The sequence below is a fragment of the Patagioenas fasciata genome, chromosome 3, assembly GCF_037038585.1.
Source record: "Patagioenas fasciata isolate bPatFas1 chromosome 3, bPatFas1.hap1, whole genome shotgun sequence".
Lineage (NCBI taxonomy): Eukaryota > Metazoa > Chordata > Aves > Columbiformes > Columbidae > Patagioenas > Patagioenas fasciata.
Window position 1 is genome coordinate 91,118,270 of NC_092522.1, and position 17,705 is coordinate 91,135,974.

Below are 17,705 nucleotides of genomic sequence, written 5' to 3' on the forward strand. Positions count from 1 at the left end.
CAGCACTGCTACAGGTTTGGGCAACCAGTAGCATCATGGCACTCAGATTTTTGATCCTCTAAATCTTTTAAGAGTCATGGAAATGAAAGCTAACATTCTGAGATCAAAAAGAAGAAAACAAAACAAACAAAAACACCAACACAACACAAAAAACTAAATTGTGAATCTAGGCAAGCTGAAGGAAAACAAGGAGGGAGGGAAAGTAAAATAGTGGCTTATAATGAAAGACAAACCTCCCTCCTCAATGCATTTGAAGCATTGCAACATCTCTTCCCAAAAATCAGTTATCCAAACTTAAACACGAAATACAAAAGGTATCAAAGGTTTTAAGATACTTCAGTGATCAAGGTAAGAAAACATGAACTCAGTAATTTAACATACAGAAATTGTCAAGGTAAGCTTCTCTAGTGCTGACCTTGAACTTTTTCCATCACTGATCAAGGAGTGTGGCACACTCTTAATTCACATAGATAAACTTAATAATGAAGTTGGGATCTTTATATGCAGGGCTGTTATGAATGAAAAGGCAGAAGAGACTAATTCAAAATTCTTGATCAAGACAGAGCACTGACAAGCTCCACATTTTAGAAAGTATCCAAGGACAGCATGGCAGCTGTCAGGAAACTGAAGCCAAGGTTGGGTTTTGTTTGCTTGGGTTTTTTTTTTTTTTCCCCAATTTAAAACTATTAGATGTTATTTTAATGTCTTTCAATGACTTAGTAAATTTAAAATTCATACACCTGCACCAGAAATGTAACTCAGTTAAAACAAAACCTGATCAGTCCACTAATAATCATGTAACAAACAGTCCCACTACATTCAGTGCATTTTAAAGAGTGCTTAGTATTAATGCTTTTAAAAATCCAAATTAGTGATTTCTGACTATCATAAATCTTGGTGTGTTTTCTATTTTGAAAAAAGCATATTTGATTTATAGTAACAAATGTCATTTTATTCATATAACTCTTCAGAACAGTACTGATGCTTCCACCATGTCACTTAACCACAGGAATAACCCCAAACCCAAGTGACTTACATGCATCTACCAGTATCGTAGCTGATGACTAAAGAATTAAGCACTCTTATAAGTTATGATTAAACTGGACACAAGAGGCATTTATTGGCAAGGCATGGAACAGCATAACTCTGTGTTCACATCACAGGAGATATTTCAAGAGATATTTGCATGTTTTCTGTGTATACCAGTTTGCATTTTATGAACTTTTTTGTTTCAGCTTCAGGGGATAAGAGCTTGAAGATTTTCACACGTTTTTGTACTCCAAACACAAAAATCACCAAATTGCAGTTCTTTGTTCAATCCAAGTGGCACACAAGGAGAGAAACAGCTTACAGTGAAAAGCATCCAATTAAATTATTTTTAATGATCTGCAAGTATTATCAGAAGACAAAGAACATGTAAATGTCAACTTTATGCTGTGTCCTTTTAAAAGCTAGCAGCACAAAATATTTTTTGAACAGACCACACATCTCTGTTGCATCCTGAACAGCAGCACATCACTTCATTGTCCATGTTTTTTGGCTCCCAGGTTTTGCAAATGCTGATACATCAAGACTTTTACCACTGTTGCACTGTTCATATAAAGTCTGAAAGTTAATAAAAACATAAATATCCAGGTGAACACAGCTGTATCACACACAGATTCAAACTACATCTTTATAACAAACATTACCACTTCAAATAAGTCATCACATACTGAAATACTACAAACTCCATACTAAAATTTCCTTCTCAGAGATCAGAAAATATACATTTAAAATGGCACAGTTGTACCAGCTGTAATGCAACGCAGTGCCTAAAAGAAAACACATACACTGACCTAGCAGCATAAGCAAAGGTGTAGAGCTTCACAAGTTGGTAGAGAAGATTTAAACAGAAATTTAAAAATCAAGTTTACTTCATTAATTGTCTCCGATGTGAAACACCAACATGGAAGGAGAGAGGTATTTGCATACTCCAGGTGAGCAAGCTTTATATGAGATAAAAACAGTGGCCACAAACATAGACACATCACAATATTGTTAAAAGGATAATTGCTCATTCACCCCCATATTTAAAAAAAAAAAAGTATGACTAACAGTTTAAGTTAAAGCAAACTTCTTTAGATCTACTTTCTGCTAACTCAATTTGCTTTCCTCCCCCTGAAAGCAGATTTGCATTCCACCTAACCTTTATACTTGAACACCATCACCTCTTTTGAAAGAAGGGTGGAAAGAACTGAGCTGGTGAAGAGTTATCACACTTTCCTTTCAAGGCAATAAACCAAGAGGCTGAAATCATAATACCTCAACATACAGGGACTAATTTACAAATAGCAATAGTTCAGCAGCTTCCAGGAAGTAAGATCAGTTGCAGTTCAGTAGCTTGCACACTTGACAGATCAATTTACATCATTTCTCCATAAAGACTGTTCTTAAATTAGAAGACAGTCTTTGGGGCATCTTAAAAGCAAAGCAGCACAGCAAGGTCTGTTTTAGAGGGAAGATTCTGGGGCAGTGAGGAGTTTGGAAATAAAACAATACAGATGTACTGGGAGGTAGAAAGGAAAGAAAAAGCTAAAACCAAGATAATCATCATCCTTTCAACTGTTCCCATTCAGAAGGATGTGCAGAGATTCTGCATGCCTGCAAACAAAAGCACTACAAGGTATAATATTTTTCAAGCCATAGTTAAAGTTCTGATACATGTATCCTTTCAGTTTTCACTACTAAACATTCTTATCTTGGTCTGCATGAGCATGCACTATCATATAAAACAGAACAGAAAATCTACTTACCCTAGCAGCTCTAGAAATAGAGTTGGGAGAATTCAAGTCAACAAGCTGGCCAAGGATACGTTTCATTTCCTCTGATGTCCCTTTTGCATTTGGAACACCTGCAGTAAATTCAGAATTATGCTAAAGTTGTATACTACTATGTATAAATTAGTAGTACAGCTTAAGAGCTATACAAGAAGTTAGTAAACAGTTTAAGAATTAAAATACTGAAGACAATTCTGAAACATACATGGGCACCAAACAATATTTTTGTGCCAGCAAGTGGAAAGTATGTATAATAGTAAAGCATTTTGTCATCTTAAACAGAATTATAGGTACTATTAAATAAAAAGGTATTTTAAAAAGTAATGTACCTGTTTGACAATGACTTTGAATCTGAACATATGGATGTATCAGCAACTCTGAAACGGATATCCGTTGTTTAGGATTTCTTACTAAACAGTGCTGCAAATGAAAATAAAAAGAAGAGGAAGAATGCTTTTCCTATAAAGCAACAACTTTCTTAAGTATTAGAAGTGATGGTATGTAAAGATCTTATAATATATGTCAGGACTTCTTACTGCCAAACTACATACTCAGACTCAACTCAAAATACAACAACAGATTAACTTAATTGCCTTCATTAGCAATTATCTTCAGAGTAAAGTTTGTATCTTGTTTTTACTCAAGCAACAATGTCAGAAGAGGTGAAGATCAGAACCTACAATATCCTTTTATTCTGAATGACACAAAATAACACAGATTTGAAAGTGAAGGGGATAAGTGTTTCTGCATTTCATTTCATTAATTGGTGAGGAACATGAGGGCGAGTAAAAGCACAGGCCAAGTTTCAAACCCAGGCAAATACCCCAGGTGAGGGAAGGGACAGTGAGTACAAAACCTACTGTACCTACTTTGGGGTGTTCAGCCAGAGGAGTTAAGCCAGACTGCTTTAGCTGTTTACATGTTTATTTACTCCTCAGTTGAAAATAAACTTTTACTATGGAAACTATATGAAGCAGCTCTATCTTCATTCGGTCTTGTTTTGAAATAAAGTGTGTTCCTACAAGTAGCAGTGAGCATTTATTTGCCAAAAAACAAAAATCAAGCACAACTCGTCTAGTTTAAGAAAATATGCTTATTTAAAGAAGTTGCTATTATTTACATCAAAATTTATCTTAAGGGAGAGTTACCTTTAGCACATCTTGAAGATCCTTCTCAGCAATATCTGGAAATTCTATTTCATAACTAGGATCAACAATAGTGTGGAGTTTATTAATTGGATTTGTTATATGCTGAAATGGAGTCCTTCCATATGTCATACAGTACAAAATGCATCCCAATGACCACACATCACTTTTGGGACTTATCTAATATGAAACCAAAAAAAAGATAACATTACTCCTCACTTAAGGAACTGTCCCTTCAGTCCATTTATCATACAATTCTACAGCCATTTCACTTAATGTGTCTATTTTCCACTGAGTAACAGATCTTAGTAACTATTACACATAATCACCAAGACAGCGTCCCATTATCTACTAAAACAGTGACGTGGTGTCATTCAGTAACATTCTACAAGAAAGCTATTTTTATTGATGATCTTTGAAGATCAACTTACTTAAACCAAAAATAAAAGGTGGTCCTTAAGTTGAATAGGAGGATCCTAATTTTGGGTTTATGAGTACAAGCAAATAAAAGCATACTAAATTAATCCAATTCAAAAAACAGTGAGACATCACAGCTATGTCCCCAAAGTGGGAAGCCATAGTTCAGTTGCTCTGAGTTCAAAGGATTCAGATCAAGATCTCAGCCACGACACCTGGGCTATTCCTTACAGGAGGAGTTTAGTTTCCACTTCTCCTGTTGAAGGTGAAGCACTTGAAGAAAAGAAATCCATCCATTAAACATTCTATTCTGTTTCCAGAAAGATTGTGTTTCACTAGACAGCAATACTTCCATACAACTGTCCAAAAGTCACAATCTTTGAATGTCTATATGCATGTATGTATAAATATGGATTTTTTTTTTAAACCTTTCCACAAAACTATTCGCCCCTTAACTGAGATTTGACTGCCATGTGAAATTGCTTTCCTTCAGCATTTTCCTCATCACTCACATTCCACTGCCCCAGTGAAGTTAGAGTTCTACAACACACAGTACCCTGTAGCATGGAAAAATTAATGGGGTGCACAGAACTCAAATGTGTCCTATAAAATACTAGGCTCCATATATAATCTTTAAAAATAACTTATTAGGTATAACTCATTTCTTGCAAAGCCTGCCATTCACTTAAAAAAATTAAAAATATGACACTGCCACAAGCATCATCGTATCTTGCTGCTTAAGCAAACACACTAACAATGGTTTATATCAGAAAGCAAATATTCTTGCTTTCAGAAATAAAAGATTTATTTATGAGTTATTTATGCAGAATGCTAAAATGTAGCTGTGTAGCAGCCAGCAGTACCCTAAGAGGTCCATCAGTTTTTCGGAGAAGGAACCTAAAACAAAAAGCACAAACTGCACAATTGGCAACCAAGAAGTGACTGAAGAATGATTGTTTCACTCCATGGAAGACCCTCCCAGAAAAAAAAAAAAAAAAAAAAACCACACACACCCTGAAGGCTCTGCCCTGGAGCTATTTCTGTGCAAAAAAGAGACTTTTATATCATTAGTCATCAGTACAGCCTCTGATACCTGAAATGCTTCATGCATTTCACTGTACTCTACATTACTGTTCAATGCCATTCACACTGTAAATACTGGAAAACTGGTTTATATTGGTCCATAAAAATGTATTTTAAAATATTTTTACATTTATCACTTTAGATACTATTGTTATATTTATTAACAGCTCCTCCAAAGCTTAAGGCTGTGCATGTGTTTTACTTTCAATTTTACTCATTAATTCAGCACTTACATTTTTTTCTAAACACTATCTGCAAAATGCTTTTATGTAGTTGAGAGAAATAAACTTAACCTTCAATCACTGCCCATCATCATTGTGGCACAATGGATTTCCTTGTGTTCTAGTTTCAGTGGGAGATTTTAAGAAAACCAAGTCTTATGATATATGACTCAATTACTTTCTTCTTAACATTAAGGGAACAGGAGAGAAAAAAGGATTTGTTACCTTAGATCGAGACTTCCCATTTTCTCCATAGGAAGACATATCTTTTATTGCTTCAGGTGGCATGTAATTCATTGTGCCAACCTAGCCATAAAAATGTAAAAATATTCTTTTAAATGAAACATGTACTTGATAAAAAGTTAATTTTTTGCCTCAAAACACTGAAAAGCGTCTTGAAAATTTGTTTCTGTTAAGGCTGAGGGTCGTTTTTATTCTGATCGATAAAAACATCAAAAATTCATACATATGAATATTTATATATACATTTGAAACCACTCAGCATAAAATTTCAGTATTCATTGAAGTTAATACTTTCACCAACATCAGCAGGAAGTACTATAGCACTTTACAGAAAGCGTACATCAATTTTTACAGAAATATTTCACCTGAGAATCTTTAATGATGCTTGTCACATCTGGTTGCATTTGGTTTGCAATGCCAAAGTCAATTAGTTTTAACATTCCATCAACTATCAGAAAGTTTGCTGGTTTCAGATCACTGTGAATAATGCCTGAAAAATAAAGGTTAAAGTCAATGCAAGTTACTACTATGCAGTTTTTTTATTGCTCAGTTGCCATAGTCCTTGCACAGATAGAAGGTACAGATGAGCTTTATCCAGCTAAGATCAAATTTTTCTTCGCACATTTCTTAAAAGTGTTCCCATTTATTTTTAAACAGTTAGGACTTGCATGAGTTTATAGTTTGAGTTATTATTTATTCAAATCTGCAGGCTCCCCAAAATAGCTCAGAGACTTGAGCTGCATAGTTTCTCTCAGTTAGGGATGGGCCCTAATAAAAGCACATACTGAACTGCTGTTCTGGATCACTTCAATGGCCTGTCCACTCCTGAAGCTTCCTCTTAAATAATGAGCTAAGCAGGTACTTAAAATGAAAGAATTATATCACTTAGTCTGTTTTCCTAGTCTCAAGGGTACCATTCAGTGAAGATTACATATGACTGACCTCTCCACAAACACTGATTATATGATTAATTATGGATTTTAGTTATGCATACAATAAATTAATCCATCTTTATATTTTGCAAAATTGTTTGTTTCAAGGACACCTCACATAGTGGGTAGCCTGTGTTTTAGCAGATTTTGCTGTCTTTCTGTATTACTGAGTGTTCTACAAAGAGGTCATGCTCACCGCAATATGTACAGGGTTTTTTTTAAAATAGGAAAAGGCTCCAAATCTGCTCTCTCCCTTATGTTATACAGCCAAACAGAATACAGATGCATGTACTTCAATTACATAGGTAACTATGAAAGAAGGCCTGAAGAACTATGAGAAAAAGTTGAAACACTAAGTCAAAGTAAAGATGGCGGAGCCGTGTAAAAGTTGTCATTAATGTCAAAGCTTCTTTAGAGGGGATAAGAGGCTGAAATTTGAGTCTAATAAAGAACAAGCAGTACTAGGAGTATATAATGTAGTCTAATACAGAAAAGATAATTTTCTGCCTGTTGCAAGAAAATAGAAAGCATTATACAACAGTAATACTTAGAGATCCCTTTGAGTTAGCAAAGTAAGTCTACCTCTGCATCAAGATTTACTTGTGTCTTTTGATTCACTGAAATAATTTTGACAATACAGCAAATAGCCATCTGCAAAGATCACTAGGCTTACACCAAAACTAAGAGTACCACCTCCAAAATTTAAACATATTCATATTATTTCTGCCATATAACCTACACAAATACCTAGAATTATTTAAGAATACCATATTCATGGATTGTGTGAACAGCTTCCAGCATATTTTTCCAATAACTCTTTCGTTCCAAAGGATCAATGTTTTTTTTCTTTTTGAGCCAGCTGTTGAGATCAATATTTCCACACTCCATTACCATGTAGATATGATGATCAGTAATTTCACTAAAAATAAATAAATACACTTACGTTAAAATTTAAGGCAACTTCTTTATATCAAAAGATAATGTTTTAAAAGAATTAGTGTTTACTCACTAGCCATAAAGGCGGATGATCTTATCACTATGTTGCTGCAGTTTACTCAAATGAGCAATTTCATTCTTATAGCTCTCAACAGTATGTTGATCAGCTTCCTCTAGATTCACATATTTGACTGCATACAGCTGCTTCTTTTCATCCAGTACTTGAAACACCTGCAAAACAGTATCAGTTAATAACTTCATTAAATCCTAATTCTGATTTGCTATGGTCCATCTCACCACAGCTAGAATCTAAAAAGTTTACTTTTTCAAAATGAACAAGCAACACTAAATTTAAGAAGTTTATTTAAGTCAGCATGAAGAAAAATTAAGACAGGAGCCATGAGTTACAACCCTCTGTCAGAAACCATCTTGGTACCATATTTCACTAGAGGTATTTGACCACAAGTCTGGAGCGTTCCCAAGGTAAAGAATGTCAAAAGAAAAAAAAAAAAAGAACACAAATCCCACAGAGAAAAGGGTTTGACCTGCCACTGCACATCCATTTCATCACACTAAGATGATCTGGAGGTTAGACCACATGGCCCATGAGAAGAGGCTGAGAGCATTGAGCCTCCAGCCTTAGGATAAGAAGGCTACAGGGAATCTTATTGCTGTCTTCAGCTATTTAAAGGGAAGGCATGAAAAAGAGCCCTCTGGAACCATCCAAGTATGAGAGGCAGCAAGCACAGCAGAAAAAAGGCAAACTACAAGTAGGTATCTGGAAACTTTTTTTCATCATTATGTAGTCAAACAGGGGAACAGGCTGTCCAGAGAGGCTGTGAAATCTCCATCCTTGGTGATCCCCAAACTCAACTCCAAGAGACTATGAGCAACCTGCTCTCCTTTGGTTTTGCTTTAAGCAGACCATTAGACCAAGTGACATGCAGAGGTCCCCTTCTATCCTGCCTCATTCTGCAGCTGGACACTGCCAGCACAAGAGGCGCTTCTTTCAGGAGGTCCTCACTGATGGAAGCTGATCAATGAGTCTCTGTGACTAGTAATATGGTTTTCACAGTCAAACATACAGGTGAAATAGAGGTGTGGGAGACAGAAGAATGTAGACAGAAGTCTAATTCACACAAAACTGCTTCTGTTGGTTTTGTTTTAATTCTTTATCTTCTGAACAAGAAAATTTCTGTTTCTCAAGCTCCTATGACCCAAATTTTCTTTGTAAAAAGCAGCTTAGCATTTCAGTCACATTTACACTCCACTTCTCACATAAGTTAAAAAAAACTTCAGTAATAAGGGATGGCCTGTCCACTTCAGGAACTTTCATTCAACCTTACAAACCACACATTTCCCACCTATGTAATCACACCACCCCAAACAATAGCCTCTCAAATTAAGATGTACAGTAATAATGCAGCATACCTCTTATAACAGAAGAGCTGATTTTTATCAGGAGTTTTTCTAGCCGTTTCACCCTAGAAATTGTTATCTTGAAGAGTATACATAACCTACCTTTAGGCCTTCATGCAGAAACCAAAAGGAAGTGGGCTCCCACCATTGTTTACTGATTTAAATGAGATTTTTAAATGCTCATGAGAGTTGGATGATCACTTTTTCCTATTTTTATAACTTCTGTTCAGTGTTCTGACTACATGTATCAGAATTTCTGTTCACTGTTTATTCTTTACTACAAGACCTCCCCTTTATCTACCCGCTGTTTTTACTTTATTCCTCCACTAATATGAACAGTACTGTGCTTAAAAATCCTGTAATAATTGAAGCATCATTTTCATAATAAGACATTAATTCAGTTATTATTGCTGGCTATCTGAAGACTCAGATAAAACAGCATTATACCAAATAAAATCTGTGCACTATATTTACTCTGCATCCATGACAAAGTCTGAACACAGCATTAAAATTACAGATTTCTAGATTTTTCTAGGTCACTCAAACACTTTGTACACATTAGTATGAGACAATCCTTATTAGATTACTTCAACATGTATATTTACAATGCAACTCCTACTGTGTAAATGAGTAACATATACCTTTTACACAAAGGTAAAAAGACCATTTTACCTTACTTGAGCCTCCACTCCCTATTTGCTTTAGTATTGTATAAACTCTTCCTTTGATGGAAATACATTCATGTGAAGATATAGAGGCTGGAACCTGCATACATACAGAAAAAATTAAGTAAATAACTATTAGTATAACATGCAGTGGAAAAAGGTAGCTCTGCTTCTTAAGTTAATGTGCTCTGTCTTGGTCTTTCTGAATAAGTCTGGTAAAGCTATAGCTTAAGTATGTTTGTCTTAAAAGCTAAAGATCCCTGTAGCAGAAGTATTTGTATAGTGATCATCACCTGGTATACAACATCACTGGACTCTTATAAAAGATACCAATGCTCTTCACATTGAAAATCAAGAACAGGGTCTTCTTTAATAAGGCTTCTCAGATCCTTAGAGACACTTCCCTCTTCACAGATAAAGTTGGAAACTAGACTAAGACACTTTCAGTCACAGCATACAACCAACTTAGAGCTGTACTCAAATCACCTACTACTGGCTAAGAAACTTCAGTGCTCTGGAGCTGAAACAGCCTGTATTGCTTTAGAACAGCTGTAGAATAGCCACCAAGTTTTAATATTAATCTTAATAATATTCATCCTATTTAATAACATTAATCTTCTGGTAGGAAGCTTAAACATATCGCCCAATTCTATCTACAATTGGGAATATTCCTACCTTAGTGTGCAACCCACCTAAGGTAACCTACTTTTACACAATTTCGAGTCACTACAAATGCACCAAAATCTGTGAAATTTAACAAAATGGAGAAAGAATGTAATCCTTCATTCTTTTACATCTCCCAGACTCTTATGGTTTCGAACACACTGCTTCTCTCTCTGGGTACTCCACTATAGCACCACTATAAAAGCACAGCAGAACAAAAATAGTGACTCCGGTCCTTGCCTTTGTCATGAAGTAGAATCTAAAAAGGTTTTGATTTCAGGCAAAGGCTTCAGGATTTTGACACAACTGAACTGATTTTTCAAGAGCTGACTTATTTTACCTAAATTCAGACATACATACGAGGAAACAGTTATTTTGAGAATAAGCAATACAGACTACTTTCCATTACTCATCCAGAAAGATGAACAGCAACTTTAGATTAAGAAAACCCACATGTAGACATACATGCATATATTTAAGCTAAAGTAGTCTCCAACAAAGATACGTATTGGAAAGTGGCAGAAGACAGCCTAAAATTGTTACCTGCAAGCCACCTGGATTTTGAAATGGAGTTGCTGGAGTATGTGGTAGGATATATGGGAGCTGGCTGTAGGGAGTAGAAATTTGACATCCTGGTAGAAAGTTGTTCTTTACAAGTGGTGTTCTGAAACTAAAGTTATGAACAATATCAGCACTTCATTGTTTGGGTTTTTTCTTCTAAGGTTATTCTAACAAAGCTGAAATCTTCAGTGCTGCTTTAAAATTAAACCCTATTCACTAGTGAAAGCCCAAACCTCTGCTATGTTCAATAGTTAGCATTAAGATCACTTCAACTTCTTGACTTAGAAGCCCTTGAGAAGTACACTTAAACTACAATATACTTAAGACCTATTTCTTAAAACAGAATCTAATTAAATGCCCATCTTCAGATATTAGCCGACGCTCCTCACAAATGGAAAAATGAAAGGACCATATAACAAGAGCATCTGACTGTAAGACAGCAAGATAGCCTGAGCCATAGTTGATTTTCTTCATCTTATTGTTCTTTATTCAAAACCTTTTTAGATTAAGGGAGATTTTTTTTTTCTAAGTGAGCATAATTTGACAAACAACTTCAAGGCAATAAGAGTGGTTTTTTTGAGAGCTTTCGCTATGCAATGAGTGGAAAGACCAAGTATTTCAGAAAAAAAAAAAATTGGAAAATAATTTATATACTTAGGATTTTTTTGGTAGAAAATAAAATAAGTTTGAAAAAATAGTCAAAACCAGTAAAAGGCACAGTTCTCACTGAACACAAAAGCATTCAACAACTCTACATATTTACTGTGCACTGTATATATGGTGTGTAATGAGAATTTTTTTTAATTTCCATATTATCAAAGTTTGTTAGAAGCAAGAACAGAATCTGTTCAAGGACCACTTTTGTCAAGTTCCATCATGAGAATGTGCTTCAATCACTACATATATTCTAAATTCTACAGCTACAGAGACAGAGGTCCTACCAACAGGAACAGTGATTAGTCACACAGCCTTGACCTGTACAATTCACCGTAGAGACTTAGAAAAATAATAAGTAATCATATAATTACAAAGATTTATCAACATACAGGGGTTTATGCCTAATTTAAGACAGAAAATACTGGCATTTGTTTATCCAAACTTGAGTGCTCAATTCTGCAAGCTTCTACATTCCTTACACTTTATTTTTTTTTAAAAAAGCCCCACAGACTCTTCCATCATGTGAACCAGACAGATATACAGTTATCAATCTATAAACCTGTCAGTCACAAAAAACAAGCCATTCAAAACGAAGTGTCATGTAGCAAAGATGAGAAAAAGAGGTGAATGCTGTAACAGGGACTTCTTGATTTGATGGAGTACTTCCAAATGCTGAAAAGCTGACAGAGAAGGCAAAGTTCCCTAAATGCAACCTGAATCTTCAAGTCAGGCACTTGACAGCAAGTATTAGAAGCACTCAGAAATCTTGTTTCCCCTCTGAACATAAAAGTTTAAGAAATCCTGTTAAAAACTGCTGAAGGCTTGCAGAGACTAACTACCATTCCTGAGTATGTAGCTCAAATAAGTAGCTTACCAGTCCATATAATCATTATACACGGTGCTTGGTGTTCCACAAACTTGCAATGGATCATTTTTCTTAGAAACAGCATCTGGTGGTGATAATCCTTTTGAAACAGAATGACCAGATTGTTCAAGGCTCGAGTGTCTTCCCTATAGGTGCAAAGCAAAGTATTATTCCACACAAGGAGCACAACAAAACACAATTTTCAATGTGCTGCAGCTAGAACACCAATACATATTCCTGTTATTTACCTCTCTATAGCAGCTTTTTTGTGTCACTTCTTGAACTGACCATTTTTTCCTTGCATTAACACAGTTTGGTTTAATCTGTTCCAACTGCTTTCTATAGCTTTCACCAGAACTATATTGTTGCTGTTCACTTTCCAGACTCCCGGGCTCTAGTATCTCCAGCTCCTGATGCTGGAGTCTATTTTCTGGAATAAAACACAAACAAAAACACAAACCTAAACACACACAAATTATTAGAAAGATGTATTTAGTACTTGAAACACTTTCTGGCAGATTTATTCCACACTTTCTAGAGCAATTTTACCTCATTTTCTATATCATAATAAGTAAACACAGTTGACTTACTAGAATCAGACACTAAAAGGCGTGAATGTAATCTTCGGGATTCATATTCAGTTCAGCGTATAACACAGCAACTTTCTTAAAAATGTTAGGATACTACTATAACAGTAACAGATATAACTGTTTCCTTCACCAACACACAGAACAAAATTACATTAATCATCTGTACTACAACATCCTGGGACACTGAGCAGGTTTATAAAGCATTTAAATAAGCTTATTGCAATACTTCAAGTTAGAAGTCTGTCTATGACAATAGGCAACCTGCAGTCCAGTGTAATGACTAAAGCCAGAGGCAAAAAGGGACATGGGACACACCATTGCATGGTTCCTTTTGCAGAGATAATAGGACATTGAATCAGTGAAGATTGTGGGGCAGGCTGCAAATAGCACAGTCTAAGAGTGTCCCTTCACATGTTCATTCAGTTTTCTTTTCAAATGACCAGGAAGCGGTACCCCACGCTAAACAGAAGTTGAGTGTAATTCAGCTACCAAAGGACTGAGTTACTATAACCAGCATCTCATCTGGAAGGATGAATGAAGCACAAATAGGGAAAGCGTGACATGAAACCAAAACTGTTCCTAATGCAAGTCAATGGCAAGGATTTCTCTGGGGAGGACAATGAATTTGAAAACATAATCACTATTTTCCAAAATTAAATATTCTTCTTTCTTAAAATAGGTATGTATGTATTTAATCCTAAATTCAACACTTGCAATATTATTAGATATTTTCACCTGATTTCTTGAGCAGGATCATAAAGAAATCCATCTAAGGAACTAGATTTCTGATGAAACACAAAAGTGGCAAGTAACAGCAAAAGATTAACACATGTATTCCATTTTCCATCATGTTGGTGCTAAATCATTAGTAATATCCACCTGAATTTTACCACACCTGAAATACTTGCTGTAAATCTGAGTTGTCTATAACATTTCCCACAAAGACCACAATATAAGGTGGTCTCAACGCCACCCCTATTCCTATGTCATGAGGTGACTGTAGGTTATTTCTGGAATACAACAAAAACGTTTCTAAAATAAGTTTAAAATAATTCCCAAAAATCTATGTTAACAATGCAATAAGAATCTCAGCCATTCAAATGATAACAAAACTTTGATTTCTTTACAAAACAAAATTTATGAAAATTAGAAGCATCATCATGTGCTATCTTTACTGATGATCAAGGAATACAAGGAACAATACAGTTAAGGCTGAAGCACCATGTTGTTTAAAGCAAGAGCATTTACAGTAATCAAAAGTGTAACAGTGCATTTGACTGACACTGAAATGTAATAAGCCTCTAAAGAATAGACATGTATTCAGTACAAGTGTCATTGACATGAACAAAAGATCCCTGCAGTACAAGTTTATGAACTGGGTTACACTATGTATATGGAAAGAACAGTGAAAATAATTCAGGGTGTTTGGCAGGAGATGGGCAAAAAGGGGTAAACAATTTGCCTTTTGAAAAAGTGTTTTCATACATTTAGGAAACTCTCAAAAAGTAACTGTAGCATAAAAGTAACTTACTTTGCCCAGAGAATAATGCTATGGTAAAACTCAGCATGAAGTAACACTACATTACAACAAGTTATAAATTTATATAACTCTCGGCATTTCTTAACATTTGAAGTAAATGTGCATGGGACACTGAAGCTGACCAAAGGCAACAGGTACTTAAAAGAAGAAATCAAGAAAAAGACAAAAGCCTGACCAAAGCAGAAACAAGCAATTCAGATATGCAAACTATCCTAATATTATAATAATAATAATATAATAATCACATATAGTTACCTTCTCTTTTCATTGCAAGACTTGTATCCATTTTGGTTTGGAGAGTTATAGTTGAATTGGTAGCCATTTCTAAGCTGTTCTCATCCGACATCTGCGACTGTGAAGAATTTTTTTCTTGTAAGGACTATAAAAACAAAAGGCATCTTAAAAAGGCTTGAAGAAGATCCCAAGTATAGTGTCTGAAATACATTTCTTTATGATAATTAAAGACTGACACATCACAAAGAAAATATGCTTCAGAAAACAATGGAGGGTACACAGAAAATTGTCACTGATACTACTTAAAAAATCCATTGACACTCTGAATTTCCACCATACAAAGACCTAAATGCTTTCTACTTTTGAATTTTCTTTCGGGGAACAAGGACACAGGACATTAAAGGCATAGCTTGAAATTAATCTCTATCAAAATCTATCATTTACAGCTCCATAGAGCACTTAATCAAGGGAAGTAAATTAAACAGACTTCATTGAATAGAGTACTTCCCACAATAAAACTCATGACTACAGCTGAAAGAGCTCCTGTAGTCAAGACAAAACCTGATTATCTCCTCTTTATAAATCCTGTTACAGATTTTTTTAACGCATCTCCATTTCTCCCATCAGATATATTGTTCAGAGAAAGCTTTCTTAATGCCTGATTATGCATAACAATTTTCAAATTTAAAAGCCACAATTAATGTTTCTATTTACAACTGATTACTTAACATACAGGAATATTCTACATTATTTCTTTCTTGAACTGAAAAAAAAGCATTATTTTCCTTTCTAATACCACAGGAGAGTCAAGTAGAGTTCCTTACATCTATTTGAAAAAGTTCAAGTTACCTGTAGGTCTCCTGAGTCATATGAATCACTCCCACTAGATTTTGACTCTGAGGGCGGACAAGGTGCAACAAAGGCTCTGCATTTGGAGCCGGATATTTGCCTATTGACATAACATTGTTAATTACATCACATGCCAACACAACATAATAATTGGCTTTTGTGAACCAGATTAAAAAAAGGCAGTTGCATGAAGACTTGACTACAAGTTCAAATAAACAGAATAGCAGGTCCACTCTGACAGCCAAGCGAGAAACACCACCAACAAATGTGTAACAATGACACCATCATCCTATGAAATGACAGATGACTTAACTGGTTGTCTCCCACAGAAAACACCAGTAAGCTACAGCTAGGATCCTAAACCCTAATGGTGTTCCAAATTAAATTCTGAAATACTTACAGAACAATACTATCATGTGAAATAGTTACCTCACTACTTTCACAGATTCAAAATACTGGACTTCAGCTAACTTCTGAGAGGCTAAATATGAAGTTTTTACTTTCCAGTAACATATTTCTCCCCAAATTTATCACTTCTACATTAATTTATATCACACAGCAATAAGACAGGAAGAAAACATAAGACTTGATTCACCATGAGGAGGCAGATTTTTCTCCTCTGTTTATTTTCAAGCTATGCTATAGTCAGGTAACGTAGTAAATTGCTGTCTTAGTTGGCAGATTCTTCCATTGCTGAACAGTTATTCACAATGAGCATAACTAGTTCAATATAATCATTATCATATAGACTGTTACAAATGAGGATTTAAAAAAATTATTCTGGAAGTTACAAGACTATGATATCTAATTTTAGGAACTGGAATACATAAACAAAGTTATTTTGAACAACATTTATTTTTTGCCTTAGTGTCCATTTGGTTTGAGCCTACTAGTTAGCCAGAACAAAAAAACTATCTTTACATGCTCTCATACAAAGAATCTGAGTAGTAAGATAAGAAGTGGGCTATTGCAATACCTAGTGCAGTTATAATGATTTTTTGTCAATCTTTAGACTGATCTTTACATTCTTAACTGATATTTTCACTATCCAACAAAAGCATTCAGTTGAAAAGGAATTAAAAAATCTTTTGTGCTGCAGTAAACCAAATAACATACCTCCTCATTACACTAGCTGTAAGTGGAACATTTGTCGTCTTCACATCATCATCAGCATCAGCTACTAGTTTAACAGGAACCCTCCCAAAGGGGCAGGCCTAAAAGCAAACTGAAGGTTATCAGATGTGTAAAGCAGTATGAAAAGTTTAAGGTTTTGAAGTAAAACATTAAATGTTCTACCTGGTTAGATTTGTTTAGTGGTCTTAACGGATTGTGGCAATTAAGCAGAGCATTGAACTCCTCTGATTTCTCTTCCCTGAATGCAAGAAAAAAAACACAAAACACAGAAAAACCCACACACAATATTGTAGTGTAGTTTAAATAATGTTTTAAGAAATAATATAACAAATCAAGCTATTACCCAAGCAAAAGTCTGGTAACAGTAGAAGGATTTTCACCAGAATCACTCTTCTTTATTATGCTTCTGCGACTTCCAACTATGCTCTGAAGTACAGACTCTTGTGCACTTGATACTGTAGGGAAATCAGAATTAATTAGTAATACTGTAGACTGCAGTTATTTATAAAGAAAAAGTGTTCTTTGATTTAACAGGACACAGTCAAATTTCAAATAATATTCCTGAAGACATACCCCTAAGGAAATGAAATCAGATCTATTGCATTAATTCTGTCCTTACACAAAGCAAAATATGGTAGTGTTAAGACATGGCTCTTGCAATAGTTAGTTGCAACCACTTGAATATTCAAGTCAAACCATGTTTTTCACTTCAAACAAATTCATCTTTTGAAA

At 35.0% G+C, this 17,705-nt stretch overlaps 1 protein-coding gene across 3 annotated transcripts in view; it reads right to left on the reverse strand.

Annotated features, from left to right (window-relative positions):
* Positions 1 to 1,089: 1,089 nt before the first annotated feature.
* The window catches only part of TTK (TTK protein kinase), a 33,729-nt gene continuing 17,113 nt past the window's right edge, over positions 1,090 to 17,705 (reverse strand). For 2 of the 3 annotated variants that reach the window (XM_071806829.1, XM_071806830.1), the window contains exons 7-23: positions 17,317 to 17,428; positions 17,136 to 17,211; positions 16,956 to 17,053; positions 15,840 to 15,939; positions 15,012 to 15,135; positions 12,875 to 13,086; positions 12,636 to 12,772; positions 11,087 to 11,213; positions 9,888 to 9,980; positions 7,870 to 8,027; positions 7,628 to 7,779; positions 6,294 to 6,418; positions 5,911 to 5,991; positions 3,968 to 4,144; positions 3,149 to 3,239; positions 2,796 to 2,893; positions 1,090 to 1,605 (exon numbers count right to left, since the gene is read on the reverse strand). In XM_071806829.1, coding sequence (XP_071662930.1) covers positions 1,516 to 1,605; positions 2,796 to 2,893; positions 3,149 to 3,239; positions 3,968 to 4,144; positions 5,911 to 5,991; positions 6,294 to 6,418; positions 7,628 to 7,779; positions 7,870 to 8,027; positions 9,888 to 9,980; positions 11,087 to 11,213; positions 12,636 to 12,772; positions 12,875 to 13,086; positions 15,012 to 15,135; positions 15,840 to 15,939; positions 16,956 to 17,053; positions 17,136 to 17,211; positions 17,317 to 17,428 — 2,051 coding nt within the window. In that variant the 3' untranslated portion in view covers positions 1,090 to 1,515. The remainder of the gene's footprint in view (positions 1,606 to 2,795; positions 2,894 to 3,148; positions 3,240 to 3,967; positions 4,145 to 5,910; positions 5,992 to 6,293; positions 6,419 to 7,627; positions 7,780 to 7,869; positions 8,028 to 9,887; positions 9,981 to 11,086; positions 11,214 to 12,635; positions 12,773 to 12,874; positions 13,087 to 15,011; positions 15,136 to 15,839; positions 15,940 to 16,955; positions 17,054 to 17,135; positions 17,212 to 17,316; positions 17,429 to 17,705) is intronic. The other variant, XM_065835420.2, reaches the window with a different exon arrangement.